At 40.0% G+C, this 14,689-nt stretch overlaps 1 protein-coding gene across 2 annotated transcripts; it reads right to left on the reverse strand.

Annotated features, from left to right (window-relative positions):
- Positions 1 to 1,997: 1,997 nt before the first annotated feature.
- On the reverse strand, positions 1,998 to 14,565 carry carnmt1 (carnosine N-methyltransferase 1). Of its 2 annotated transcripts, none has more exons than XM_035436224.1 (8): positions 14,391 to 14,565; positions 9,679 to 9,874; positions 7,971 to 8,137; positions 4,733 to 4,873; positions 4,451 to 4,629; positions 3,673 to 3,786; positions 3,325 to 3,428; positions 1,998 to 3,045 (listed from the first exon to the last, which is right to left on the reverse strand). In XM_035436224.1, exons 1-8 carry the CDS (start codon positions 14,537 to 14,539, stop codon positions 2,860 to 2,862), a joined length of 1,236 nt encoding a protein of 411 aa, XP_035292115.1. In that variant the 5' UTR covers positions 14,540 to 14,565; the 3' UTR covers positions 1,998 to 2,859. The 2 variants fall into 2 exon arrangements, with proteins under 2 accessions (XP_035292115.1, XP_035292116.1); XM_035436225.1 differs by lacking the exon at positions 14,391 to 14,565 and adding an exon at positions 14,359 to 14,380.
- Positions 14,566 to 14,689: the final 124 nt, after the last annotated feature.

Genomic DNA, 14,689 nt, shown 5'->3' on the forward strand with positions numbered 1-14,689 from the left:
AAACTCTATTCTTCAGTTAAACCCGGATAGCAGCTACTAACATTAAGGGTGGTAATTCTGCCCTAGGGTGATAATTTGTTATTATTCTTATTATAACTGGCTATATTGTTATTATTATGCCTTTAAGGTGATGTAATGTTTTCTCCTTTGTATTTTCTCTAGACCACACACACATACATGGTACCAGTGACAATGCATCTTAAATAAAGCTGCTTAAATGAAGAATCCTCCTCGTTGATTCTCTAACCGGAGTCAGGTCCATATCGCCCCAACTCTAAATATCGGTCTGCAAATTCCAGAGGTCTCTATACCTCTAGTATACTATTCATTAAGAATTTTAAGAGGGACTTTGTGGGAGAAGTTGACAGTATGCCACAATTTTAACTAATAGAATAAAGAATGCAAGGGAGATCAATCAGAAAAATCTTTTTCATTTTGAAAGTATTTTTATATAAAACAATTAAGGTTGTTAGCCTGACTTTACGTGTAGGTGCAAGTATGTAAGAATACTTGTTTAAGAAAAGTCATGAAGGGGGAGCCACATGGATTTCATGATGGCAAATGTATTGATTTTCAATGACAATGGTCAATTTCGCTGTGGCATTTCTACTATTAACTACTTTTAACTAGGCTACTGTAGCTACCTTGGATAGCCACATATTAAAATGTATGTTACCTAAGCCTATGGATCATTTACCAACATACAATTAGTAGGTCCATCATGTATACAATAACCCATTAAGAACACACCGTAATCAAAAATATGACACTCATTTATTTGTAATTCATGGTAAAGGAGAAATGACTGAATCCACACCTGTTTCTTTGAGCTAGAATGTGTGTTTGCATGTATATATGTGTATGTATGTCTCTAGAGTTAGTTATCTTATGGTTCATACATTTATACGCATTATTATCAGTTACTCATAACACAGTACAAAAAGAAATATCTCAACAAAAATACATTTTCCATGTACAAAAATCCCAAGTTACCACACATACAAAACACTGTAAGTCATGGATTATAATGTGAAAAATCCAGGCCTGCCACTAAAAGTACTGATATCAAAATTAGGCCAAGTTACAAGAAACAATACTGGCTATCTTAGCTCACACAAATGAAACAAGCTGTATTCCAAAGCAATGCTTCCCAATGTTTCCTAAAATATTTCCCTTTATTTTTTCATCATACCGTCTGAAGAGAATGTGGTCAGTCAAACTTTCTCTCACATCAAAGTGTCAAATAACAATTTAAATGTTTTAAATAACTGATGAAAACTTGAAAGGACATGTTTATACTTCAAGTTAATTTTAGTCCTTGCAATTTACTGTGACAATTGAAATATCATTTGTAAAACGGACACTATAGATAGATACTTCATCACCCCCAAGGAGACATTTTTCGAGCAGCATACAGTTGAGGTCAAAAGTTTACATACACCTAGGCTGAAGGTATTAAAACTAAGTTTTTCACAACTCCGCACATTTCATGTTACCATACATTTCTTTTGGAAAGTCAATTAGGGCATCTACTTTGTTCACATCGGAGGTAATTTTAAAACAATCGATTAGAGACAAATTTATTTCAGCTTTAATTCACTATATCAGAATTCCAATGGGTCAAAAGTTTACATACACTTTGTTAGTATTTGGTGGCATTGCCTTTTAATTGCTTAATTTGAATCAAACACTTGGGGTAGCCTTCAACAAGCTTCTCACAATACTTTGCCAATTTTTTTTGTCAATATTGTTTGTTGTTCCTTGGTCTCATTTTGATATCAAGACTTTCAATGCCAGGCCAAGATTTTGCAAGTTTTAATTAATGGCTTGTAGTATACGTAAGTAGCTTGGCATTTTTGCACATTGTTTTTGTTGATTTAATCCTCCCCAGTCAGAACTACAACCTGGAATACAATGGGCCTCATTCACGAAACATGCACATCACATTTGATCGTAAACTGTGTGCAAGAACGTTTTGGCATTCATATTTTTTTTAATCTGTATTTGTTCATGGCTGTTTCCTTATGCTAAGGTCTGCACATGTGTCATGAATCCCATATTGTGTTTTTACAGGAACATTTTAAAGAACAAAAGTAAGTTTTGTGAATGAAGCCCTATGTCTGCTTCACTCCACCCACCACAATCTTGAGTCAGCACCCTTTTTATTTACAGCTCCACCACTGGTAGGTGGACAAGCATAAGGTCGTTTCTATGAGTAATTTTCTTTTTTCATGTCCCTTTAAAAGCTCTGTGGCATTGCACTGCAGGTTATACTACCAGATTTGTTCAACCCAGACTATCCAAAATTGCACTTGGGTTTGAGAAGATTTCAGAAAACCAAACCATGACTCCATATAGTATTGATAAAATACATACTGTATAACGGAAAGCATTCTGCACTTTAAAAAAAAGTTTTAAAAAAGTTTATTTTTTCCTTTATTGTCAAGTGTGTACGCAATTTAACCCAGATGAGATGGAGGGGAAAAAAGCCATTACCAATTATACATTAAGTTTAAAACAACTTTAGTAATTAGAGAAAATAAATATACACAGTTGAAATTTACAGTTGACATCTGAAGCACATGCAAACGATTTAGATACTTCAGAATGATAAAGAAAAACTTCTGGGTATAAATTTGGACATGACAAAAGGCACCAAATCAGGACTTTACTGAAGAGGCGAAAAAAATGAAATAAAACGCCGGTAATCTTGTCATTTGTCACTTTGTTGAGTAGTGTCCTGTTATTCCTTTGCAGACATTTACAGTATGAAACGCATACTATGCAAGTTCCGAGGGCATCATGATGATAATAAAAAAATAATTGTACTTTTCTTGGCTGGGAACGCGTGTCTTGACGTCATGTCATGTCATCATTCTTCTCATTCTGTTGGGATTCCTCAAACTGACATACGTCCGCCTCCTGGAAGCCGTTGGAGAAGAGGTGAGCTGGTTTTCGAGCCACGAAAAACACGCAGTCGTACAGGTACTTCAGCATGGAGCGCTCGTTTTCTGTGTATGTGGTGGGAACAGACTCTCTCTCCACCTGCACACAGACAGACAGAGGAGCACATTTTGATTCACCCTGATTCTCAGAAATCAAAAATAAAAGCACCAGCAGCACTCTGGTATCTCAACTCCACAGAAGCAACAACAATAATAAGAATTATTATTTAACTGTTATTATTATTATATGTATACACATCATCAACACAGAAAACATGAAATACAAAGAAACCAAACAATTATGATAGCACTGGTTACGCAGTACATTCAGTCAACCTCCCCGTAACTTCCAAGTCATGTAAAACGCACTGCGCTCTACCTCCATTTGGAATCCGTATTTTAAAATTACAGCCTTGATATCTTCGTAGCTGAGCTCGACTGACAGTTCATTCGCCATGTTTTCAAAGTGGTACAGCAGTGGGCCTGGAAGAAGGACAGTTAATTCTGTCACAATTCCAAAGAGAAGTTTCTTTTCTTTTTTTATACAATATTGAAGAGTATTCTGAAACATTTCAAGACAAAAGCTGACACAGCAGCAGGGATACATTTTTATTTACCAGTCTGATGACACAATTTACATAAAACTATGTATGGGAATTAACAGAGATGTAAACAAAAAATGTATTGAAAATGACATGTTTTAACCAATGATTTTGTGTTGGCTCACCTAAATTAATCCATACACCGCCAGGTTTGAGAATGTTCCAGATCGTTTCTATGTAGTCAATGACATTGTGAGCCGTATCAATAAAAAAGCAGGTGGTGACACAGTCCCAGGTATCTGATGAGGGGCATAAAAAACAGACGTTTGCGTGACCATGTTACGTTTTCTTTCATTATATGTACACAAACACAAACTCTGAGGGGCTCAGACACAGAAAGAAAATCTTACTAGGTTTTTCCTCTTATTCTCTTTTTCTTCATTTCCAGACAAATGTGACAAGGATGAGTGCCAAAAAGTAGGGTCTGCATGTTCCTTTGGCCTCTGGTTCTTAAATGTCACAAGAAAGACTGAATAAAAATCACTAAATAGGATTTTATATTTGCAAGATCTTACCCTTACTTTCTCTGATGTGTTTCACATTAGTTTGATGGCTGAGAATCAACCTAGTTTGGCCTCTTCAAGAGTTCACAGAAACATTTAATTTTTTTTTATTTTATTTTTTTTAATAGTTTTTTTGTGGGCTGTTTTGCAGAATCTACTTTTTGACGTTTTTCTTTTGCTCTTGAATGAAATTCTTTGTGAATGCATTTCCAAGGCAACCAAGGCAGACATTTTTATTGGCAGCAGGGACACAGTCCAGAACTTGGAATCACTGAGAATGGCGTTTCAAGCACAAACTCTCCTTAGATGGGAAAATCAAGGGCTAAATTCTATTGGTTGGTGCCATAAAAGACTGAGTTCTCATTGGGTGGCAGTACAGGACATACTGCCGCTCACTCACTTGGCTCTGTGTAGACTTCCTGGAAGTCCCCTGCAACCATAGAGAAATCGGAGTTAGGTGGAAGACTCTGGGGGTTTACGTCAGGGAAGGTCACCGGCCGTGTCTGGTCAGCTGATCTCTTGTTATTGCTGAACTGGTGGACCCATGGATACAGGATCATAGAGTTCACTTCGTCGCATCTAAAGGGGAGAAAAAAACCAGGCATCACTTCTGTTTTGGGCCAGCAGGATGGTGCATCCACCCATCAGTACCTGCTTAAAACTGCACTGAGAGAATCAGTACCTGTTCAACACAAAGTTGGAAGAGAACAGCATGAAGAAGCTCCACTCGTTCCCCTGACAGGAATAGCCCAGACTAGCGATCTCCCAGGCCAGCCGCCCCAGCCCTGCACCGGGCACCAGGATGCTCACCTTCGAGGGATCACTGCAGAACATTGTGATTATTATTAGTGGTAGTAGTTATAGTAGGCTGACAAATCAAGGACGTTTCTGATTCACAATGCACTGTACAGTACCAGTAAAAAGTTTGGACACGCCTGCTTAAACCAGTTTTTTTCATGATTGCTTTAAAATGCTTTGAACTGTATAAACTGGTCTATATACATTTAATATTTCATGATATGATATTTGTACTTATATAAGCAGATAATCATAAGTGAATTGCATTCAAAAGTTTAATTTTTAAATGAAAATGGAAATCTTGTAAGCTCACTGGGGGGGGGGGGGGGTGCATTGTTTTGTTATTTAAATATCTTGGTACGAACTGGTGTTCATGATGACGTCTGTCTTAACAGGTGCTCCAGGACCTGTAGAGTTTTTCATATTAAAAAAAATATATGGAGAAAAACATGGAAAAAAACTGGTTTAAGCAGGTGCATACTGTATATGCACTGAAACATCTGACCACTGTTTGTTTTTGTAGGTCACTTCACAGTCACAGCCTCTTATCAGACCCCCCAAAGTAAAACAGACTGTGCTGTGCTGTTTACTCTGCTAACAGGGAGTCAGCTGGTGTGATAAGGAGACAGTGCTCAGTTCCAAAACATCCTACTGGATCAGCATTATGTGAGCTTTGGTTTGTCCATAAAACAACGCAATCATGTTTTGTATTGTTGGAAAGCCAATGTCATGGGGAACAAGTTGGTCTCTGGTGGTGGGGTGCTGACTAAAGATCTTCATACCTATGGCTCAGCACCCAGCCAGATACAAAGGTTAAACTGGTGTGACATGCTAACAGAGACAATGCAAGCAAGATAACTGATCTGTAGTTTAGCCATTATTGTGTCTTCATTTTATGACTTGGTGTTTTGTTTTTAACTTTTGGGTTTATAAGGGGAAACTTGCAGGGGGGACTCGTCACCACGGTCTCATACGCATATGCATAAAGCCATTAAACTCCACACACTTTGGCACCATTGTATATTATTGACATACTGTGCAATAAACTGCATTCACTTTAATCTGGCATTCCTCTTTGACTCTTACTCCACTGCACACCTAGCAGTTTTAAGGTCCTAAAATGCACATGGAATATCTGCACCCCATAGTCACTTGCCTATACACTAGTGTTGCAGGACACATAATTGTATTTATGAAGGCTACACAAGCCAGAGGCACATCCGCGTCTACGGTGATAGATAATGATCCGTATAGAACCACACAACTGCTGCACAGCAGTCTCCTGCATCTACAGTGCCTTTGGAAAGTATTCAGACCCCTTCACTTTTTCCACATTTTGTTACGTTACAGCCTTATTCTAAAATTGATTGAATTCATTTTTATTCGCATCGATCTACACACAATACCCCATAATGACCAAGCCAGGTTTTTAGAAATTTTTTCAAATTAAAAAAAAACAAAAAACTGAAATATCACATTTACATAAGTATTCAGACCCTTTGCTATGGCACTCAAAATTGAGCTCAGGTGCATCCTGTTTCCACTGATAATACTTGAGATGTTTTTATAACTTGATTGGAGTCCAACTGTGGTAAATGCAATTGATTGGAAATGAGTTGGAAAGGCACACACCTGTCTATATAAGGTCCCACAGTTGACAGTGCAAAAAAGTTGTCAGAGCAAAAACCAAACCCTGAAGTCGAAGGAATTGTCCGTAGACCTCCGAGACAGGATTGTGTTGAGGTACAGATCTGGGGAAGGGTACAAAAAATTTCTGCAGCATTGAAGGTCCCAAAGAACACAGTGGGCTCCATTATTCTGAAATGGAAGACGTTTGGAACCACCAGGGCTCTTCCAAGAACTGGCCACCTGGCCAAACTGAGTTCCGCTGTGGAGATGGGAGAACCTTTCAGAAGGACAACCATCTCTGCAGCACTCCACCAATCAGGACTTTATGGTAGAGTGGCCAGACGGAAGCCACTCCTCAGTAAAAGTCACATGACAGCCCATTTGGAGTTTGCCAAAAAGGCACCTCTCAGACTCTCAGACCATGAGAAACAAGATTCTCTGGTCTGTTGAGACCAAGATTGAACTCTTTGGCCACAATGCCAAGCGTCACATCTGGAGGAAACCAGGCACCGCTCATCACCTGGCCAATACCATCCCTACGGTGAAGCATGGTGGTGGCAGCATCATGCTGTGGAGCGGCAGGAACTGGGAGACTAGTCAGGATCGAGGGGAAAGATGAACGGAGCAAAGTACAGAGAGATCCTTGATGAAAACCTGCGCCAGAGCGCTCAGGACCTCAGACTAGGGCGAAGGTTCACCTTCCAACAGGACAACGACCCTAAGCACACAGCCAAGACAACGCAGGAGTGGCTTTGGTACAAGTCTGTGAATGTCCTTGACTGGCCCAGCCAGAGCTCGGACTTGAACCCGATCGAACATCTCTAGAGACACCTGAAAATGGCTGTGCAGCAATGCTCCCCATCCAACCTGACAGAGCTTGAGAGAATCTGCAGAGCAGAATGGGAGAAATATCCCAATTACAGGTGTGCCAAGCTTGCAGCGTTATACCCAAGAAGACTCGAGGCTGTAATCGCTGCCAAAGGTGCCTCAACATAGTACTGAGTAAAGGGTCTGAATACTTATGTAAATGTGATGTTTCAGTTTTTATTTTTAATAAATTTGCAAAAATTTCTAAACCTCTTTTCATTTTGTCATTATGGGGTATTGTGGCTAGATTGATGAGAATAAAAATGAATTTAATCAATTTTATAATAAGGCTGTAACGTAACAAAATGTGGAAAAAGTTAAGGGGTCTGAATACTTTCCGAAGGCACTGTATGCATAACTGTTAGCACAGCTGTTTGGTGTGTTGGAAGGGTTTCTTACAGCTGGTGATAATGTTCTGCTTTCTTACTGTTCGTGACCTCGATGCTGTTTGGTGTATCTGAGGGGTTTCTTACAATTTTTTTCCCTGTACAACGCCACCTTCATCTGTTATATTAACGGAAAAGGCAATGATGCTAATTCTCTATGAAGTCTCTCATGAGCCCAGACCAAAACTAAACTGTGTGAAGAGCAGGAAAAGGGGGGGAGGTGGTGTCACGCCTAAATACCATTTATCCCTGGGGAATATCTTCAGAATCTGGTCGATGAGGGGCTGGTAGCAGGTGTCTCTCTCCGGCTTTCCTGCCTCACTCCAGTCCCTCACAAACTGTTTGATGGTGGACTTCAGCTTGTCCATGTCGAACGTGGATGACGGGCGCACCTTCCTCAGGTCATCCTGACGACAGCAAACAAGCACCAATCAAATCCGAAGGCCGGACACAGGCTGTGCAGCAGCGCCTGAGGAAAATGGCCAGTCCCTAGCCGGTGGATATCAAATAGCAATCAAAATCAAATGGAAATCAGTGACAGGGTACTCCTCTCTAAAGGAGGTCAAGCACTGCTTAACAGAAGAGACCACCCCGACTGTGGTTTTTGGGCTGTTTTTTTTTTTTTTACAGAAATAAAATTATGATGTACAGAGATCTAATGCAAAAATTTTCTTATTATCTTTCTGTGAAAGCCCAAGGCTCCTGTTCTGTCCAGGTTCTGAGCAGTCCCATGCTTCAAGATGGACTATATTTACAGTAACTCACAGCTTTGTTAAGCACGGCAGTAGGCGGCAGTGTAGTATAATGGGCCTGGTAGGACACTGCCATTGTATCCTTGAGCAAGGTACTTAACCTGCATTGCTCCAGTATATATCCAGCTGTATAATTGGATACAATGGATACAAGTCGCTCTGGATAAGAGCGTCTGCTAAATGCCTGTGAACTAAGCACGACATGTTCTTAGCAGGACACCGCAGTTGCACCTTCCTTCAAGGGTTTTCTTTATTAATCACAGGACAACTCCGGGCTAGAGATCTGCGCAGGACTGTTTTTCACATCCCGTGCCCGCCAACAAACCGCAACATTAAATTGTACCCCTGCTCATGCCACTTCCACTGAAGTCCGCCCGCAGCCTTAATCGTTGCCGTCCGCAAAATCAATTTACTACCGTGCCGATAACAAGTTTGTATTCTACATACCACACTAGCCTAACACAGTGACATGTTTTTCAAACATAATGAATCAGGCTACTGCCTATTAAACAAAACAAGACCGGCTGCCTGGTGTAGGCTTCGAATAAAAACAGGAGCGCCACAAGTTTTTAAATAGCCGTAAACTGAGGATGTTTGAAGAAAAATAAGCAACAAATCTTTATGCTCTTAAGCCATCAGCTATCTACGATTTAAACATATACATACCAGCCTCCTATAGCTACAACTTGTATTTTTGCATTTTTTTAACGAGGCTCACTCAGATTTTTTTTTAACAGTATCGGGGGGGGGGGGGGTGGGGGGTGGCAATGGGTCTGGTCATTTGAAACAGTTAAGCTTGCGCCTTCATAATAGTGCATTGGCTACATGACGTGACAACTACACTATTTTAGATGGACAAAACAAATTTCAGCAATTTTATATGAATTAAATGCTAAATCATTTTGGGATGCTTGGACTGCAGCATTTTCACTAACCGCCTGTCCACAATAGGCTAAATATATACTGCAATCGCATAAATGACTTCAAGTCCAGCGGGACCCACGGGAATCCTGTCCCAATGCAGACTTCTACTCAAGACCTTCAAAAAGTTTCAGTATTACAGGAGAGTCACAGAACAGAACACACAAAACTACATCTTGCGTGAGCTCCTGAGTGGACCGCTCCACAAAGCAAATAAACAGCTGCCTTATAAGGGAATGTCCTCAAGCATGGCAGACGGTGAAGGTGTCACCTACTTCTTCTCCGTACTCCATGTTCTCAAACATGTGCACGCAGTTCAGCACGATGGCCTGCAGCACTTCCTGGTTGTGGTCCACGCAGCGACGGACCTTCGCTAAGTTGGACAGGAAGTTAGGCAGCAGCATCTGGTGGTGTTCAGGGAGGAACCCGAACTGTCTCTCTGCTCGATTCACTCGCTCGTGAATGTGGACTCTGGGGGAGGCGTATTTGGGAGAGGGAGAAAGAGAGAGAGAAGGATGGAATGAATAAATCAGTCAAATTTTATTTATATGGCGCATTTTACAAAGAATTTCTCAGACAACGCTTCGGTTCACCCTGGCCTAAACAGCCACAGCGTAAGCCAGAGGCAACTGCGACAAGGGAAAACTCCCTGGAAGACATGAAGAAAGTTTACTCCATCACTTTAAAAAAGGACATACAGTCATGTAGTAAAAGAAAACCTATCATCGGGAAAAGCATGCCTTCCAAATTGAATATATTAACAGCATGCTAAGATTAACTAAAATAATTTAATGTGGTCATTCTTGTGTACATATGCATAACTCAAAGAGGGGTTTTAGCCTCTCCCATTGCAGACACAATAAACCCATTCAAAAAACTCCCTCATTCCATACTCTGCTAAGATGTTCAAACAGTTAACTGGTCTGCACCACCAATAATGCAAGAGAATATCCAAGCAATCTGCAGGCACAATAACTGATAATAGGTGCACTAATCAGGCTATCTGGCCTTGTTCTGAGTGTAAGGTCTGAAAGTGTGCTTGGCATATAATGTATGAAATGTGTATGGAGGCTCCATAAGGCCAAATTGTACAAAATATGACAGGAACCCTCAGAAAGCTTCCTTCCAACAGTCCTGAGAAGTATGTCCCCCTCAATCCAAGATTCTTAAAGATAATCAAATACAAATATGCAAAAATTGTGGTAAAGATATTTTACCACAACTCCCTTACATCCAACCACGGTTCAAATTCTGAAATATGCTAATTGAAAAGTAACCCAAGTATATCATGTGTATCACATTTCGTGCACCTTACAGTCAAGGTGATGCTACAGCACCACTTCAAATTTGCAATGTTCAAGTCATTATTTCAGATGTGCCCATACATCCAATATACACCAAAGTTGGTATGCATGATATTTGGAAACAATTTTCAGTCCATGACAAAAAATAAGCTGTAATGATGAATTTTGGCTGAACAATGACTTTTCTGATAAAATTCAAATAGACTGCCACATGGCTCCCCTCCCATCCCCCACATTCACACTCTAAGAGTAGCTGCAAGCAGGACATAACCCCCCCCCCCCCCCACACACACACACACACACACACACAATGCAGTGTGCCGTTCCTGAGCCTTGACATATAGCCATATTATGTTCTCTGTAAGCATGGTGGCCTTGCAAATTGGTCTACTCTTTATTTAAAGAAAAATACTGGGCTTATTGAGGGGAAAAAAGCGTTCATGACCCCGGGATTACATCAAAACAACAATACTGGCATTTCTATATTCACCAGGCTATGATATTTCATAAAACACTTCCATGTAAAAACGTTAAACGATTTCCCTGCAGCTAACTGTAAGCCCGTTAACCTGGAAAGTTACATTTTCATGGTAAGCATGCATCATATGTATAATTGCACAAATTACTACAAAAACTCTAAGATGACATGCTTCCTATGCAGGTCACCTTTTGTAAAAAAAAAATAAAGGGCTCTATTTTCTGGAAACAATGTTGCACAGTGTGCAGACAATGACACAGCATGAGGGCACAGTGGGCGTGGCTACTGAATGTTTGTATTTTCACGGGCAGAGGAGAGCAACGCACAGTTCAAAGCACGCACTGCAGGTGGAAAATGGGTAGGATTAGCCTGAATATATTAGCAGTGGGCGTGTTACAGGTGGATCCAATCGCAGCCAATCAAATTTCCTCTTTTCATTCCCATTCAGAGCCCTGTGCTTTAGACCCACGTGGTCTATCACTGAAATGGAAGATGAATATATACGTATCAGCGGAAACTTATTGCAAGAGAAGTGTGTGGGAGTTGTTGTGGAGGTGTAGATGTATCACTATTATGGCCCAGTTTTAATTTCCTATTAAACTAGTTAAATTGCTTAAATGTGATATGCTATAATGACAAGAGTACAAATCCAATCCTGCATGCCTAACATTTTTGCCAATAAAATAAAAAATAAACCAATAAAAAAAATAAAACATGACATTCCTAATTGGTTGCTGGTTTAAACATCTATGCACAGTATGCTGTTTTGAGCCAACAGTGTTTTGTCCTGGAAATATGGTACATATTAACGATTTATGCAGTTATAGTTATTTTTCATTGTTACAATTCTACCGCATCTCTGTTCCAACTGTCCTGCACATACTTCACAATTGTAGCATTGGACTACATTTATGTTTGTTTAAATTGTACACAAACCATTTGTGATCACCTCAAATGTAATATGATGTATTGTAGCAGACAAGTTCATGCTCTTTGTAGCGAAATTTCATAGCTATTGAGTTATTGAGTAAGAAGTGGAAATTGTTACAAAGAACCAGTTCTCCCCTATCTTGGAGTTTTATTAAACAAATAAAACCAGGGAAGATATTAACAATGTCAATGTTGCCATTCACAGCAATAAAATGACTGGGTAAATCAACTGTTGCTCAAAAATATAATGTATGAGTAAGGTGACCATATGTTGGTTTTTTTTTTTTAAAGGACAGGGGCAAATGGTGTGTAATGAACATAATAGGCTTTAAGGCTATTTATTGTTTTAAACAGCCTATGGTCTATTGAATGAGCAAAACCTAACCAAACAGGAAATTAGAAATCCCGGTCCCAAAAGATGAAATATCCAGAAAAAAGTGGAACGTCTGGTCAGCCTATGTGCAAGTCCATAATTAGCCTAATTCACAAGAATGGTGTCATCTATCTTAAATCTGGGGAAGGGAATTATTCTAAATAATCACCACTGCCATAAGTTTCACTAGCACTACAGCACATGCATGAAGAAGAAGAATGCAATGAAGTGCATTCACAAGTCTCTGTGTGCACACTGAGAACTGCCTGTGGCATAACCAGCTGTGGTTGAATCTAAGGAAGACATCTGTAAAGTCTACAATTCTCATTTAGGAGCAGTATGCTTTCCTTGCATTTCACATTACATAAATACTTGCAGATGAGAACAGGACAGGCAGAAAGGCAAGGATGGGCAGCACCAGGCAATGGGGGGGAAAATCTGCAACTCAAGGGGTAATTTTGCTCCAGTGGGGCAAATAGGCTGGTACTCCATCAGGACTATATGTGTGTAGCTATGTGCCAGGCTAGGAGAAACAAAGGACTGGACCTTGCACACCGCTTGTCTCCCTCTTCCATCGCAGCATGCAGTGCACCACAGCAACACAACTGTGGTAGTATGAATGCAACTAAGCTGTTGCACAATTTTGTTTATGTTTTTCAGAAATATCAGAAAGATACAAATTGCAGTCAATGCTGTGACTCACCCTTGGTGCTTGGCCCCCGAACATCACAGCTTGCAGCTATATTTTTGTATTATTAACTGAACCACTATATATTTGCCTGTAGCTGTATAGGCGAATTAAGCTACTTTTACATAAAAAATTTAAATTCTGTAATAGTCCAAGTTTTTTCTAATCACAGAGGCTTTCACTTAAAAAGTCAACAATTGGTCTTTCATGATTAGACAAAATGGCACTTTTCAGTGCTCTTACACAAATTAATATTTTCCTTCAATTTTCTTTCATTTTAATTGCTTTGAAAAATACTGAAATTCTTGTTACCAAAATTAAGTGCTAAATAACTTCACATAATATTTAAATACAATTAAAATGGATCTTACATAGTCACAGACTAGAGTTGACCAAATTCTCTCGTAGCACATTGGGTAACATGGAAGGAATGAAGTGAATGAACCACGCAAAAAAAAAAAAAAAAAAAAAAAAACGCCCATCTTGCAACCCCACGAAGCTACATCACTGCCATAAACCAAAACACAGGCCAACTATAGCGCATTTAAACAGCTATTCAGTTTACTGGTTGCCCGACATCGGTCCTATGTTAGCTACTAGATGGCAGCCTAGATCAGTATATTAGGCATCAGGCAGCTGACTAGTAAACTCCCACAATAGGAAGCAATCTCTTCGTTACAATTCATGTCAGTATACTACAAAAGACATTCAATTGTGGCCTGACTGAGCGAGCCAGCTGTTAGCATTTTGCAAGCCTGCCAACCAAGTTGCTCATTGACTCATAAACAGCAAGCTCACTACTCGTTACTGTATTCAACTGCAAATGAATGCAATCGGAGTTTGCAATCTACCGTAAGAAACTTTTCATTTTCTTGTTCTCGAAAGAACGGCACGCTAACCAATGTGCCCTGACAGTCTAACTGAAGTTCTGAGAATGCCCTGTAGGTACTCCTAATGTCACCCAAATTTGATAATACAAAAGACTGATGGTGGCCACAGTTTTGTGTGGTGGCGCATCATAAAATAAAGATCACCTGATCTGCATTGTATCCGTTTTAAATGTATTCCTAAGAACACACTCTAAATTCTCACCAACAACGCCTGTGAGGTAGCTTAGTGACTAACGTTAGCTATCCAGTGCTAGCTAGCTAACGCTACAGATACCACCCAGCTTTCTCACACCTTGTTTGTCTGTTCTGAATGACGATAGCTACCTATAATATCTAAATGCATCGATGACTTTCCAGAAGTGTTGGCGCTCCAGCCGCTCCTCTTCGTCTGGAGCATATTTTATCCTTTCTCTGTAAAAATATGCCTCCTCTTGTTCTCCATCTGCACTCAGTTCCTCCGTCGCCTCGGCCATCGCTGAGAATGACGTGCCCAGGCCAGAACAATCGAGACCAGACTACCATAGACAGGTTAATCAATCGAGTTCAACAAACTCGCTCAAACCAAACAAACAGGAATTAGTGGCTATTTTTGGAAAGGCAATACAACAATGACAAGTTATTAA

Source organism: Anguilla anguilla, chromosome 10, assembly GCF_013347855.1.
Source record: "Anguilla anguilla isolate fAngAng1 chromosome 10, fAngAng1.pri, whole genome shotgun sequence".
NCBI classification, from domain to species: domain Eukaryota; kingdom Metazoa; phylum Chordata; class Actinopteri; order Anguilliformes; family Anguillidae; genus Anguilla; species Anguilla anguilla.

What these genes read in the sequence shown, in the direction of transcription:
- carnmt1 (XM_035436224.1), bottom strand. Translation starts at nt 14,539, where the DNA reads ATGGCCGAGGCGACGGAGGAACTGAGTGCAGATGGAGAACAAGAGGAG. An exon ending in ATATTCCCCAGGGATAAATG is followed by an intron (nt 4,874 to 7,970) that starts GTATTTAGGCGT and finishes AATGTTCTGCAG; the next exon opens with TGATCCCTCGAAGGTGAGCA. An exon ending in CGGTGTATGGATTAATTTAG is followed by an intron (nt 3,429 to 3,672) that starts GTGAGCCAACAC and finishes TCCTTCTTCCAG; the next exon opens with GCCCACTGCTGTACCACTTT.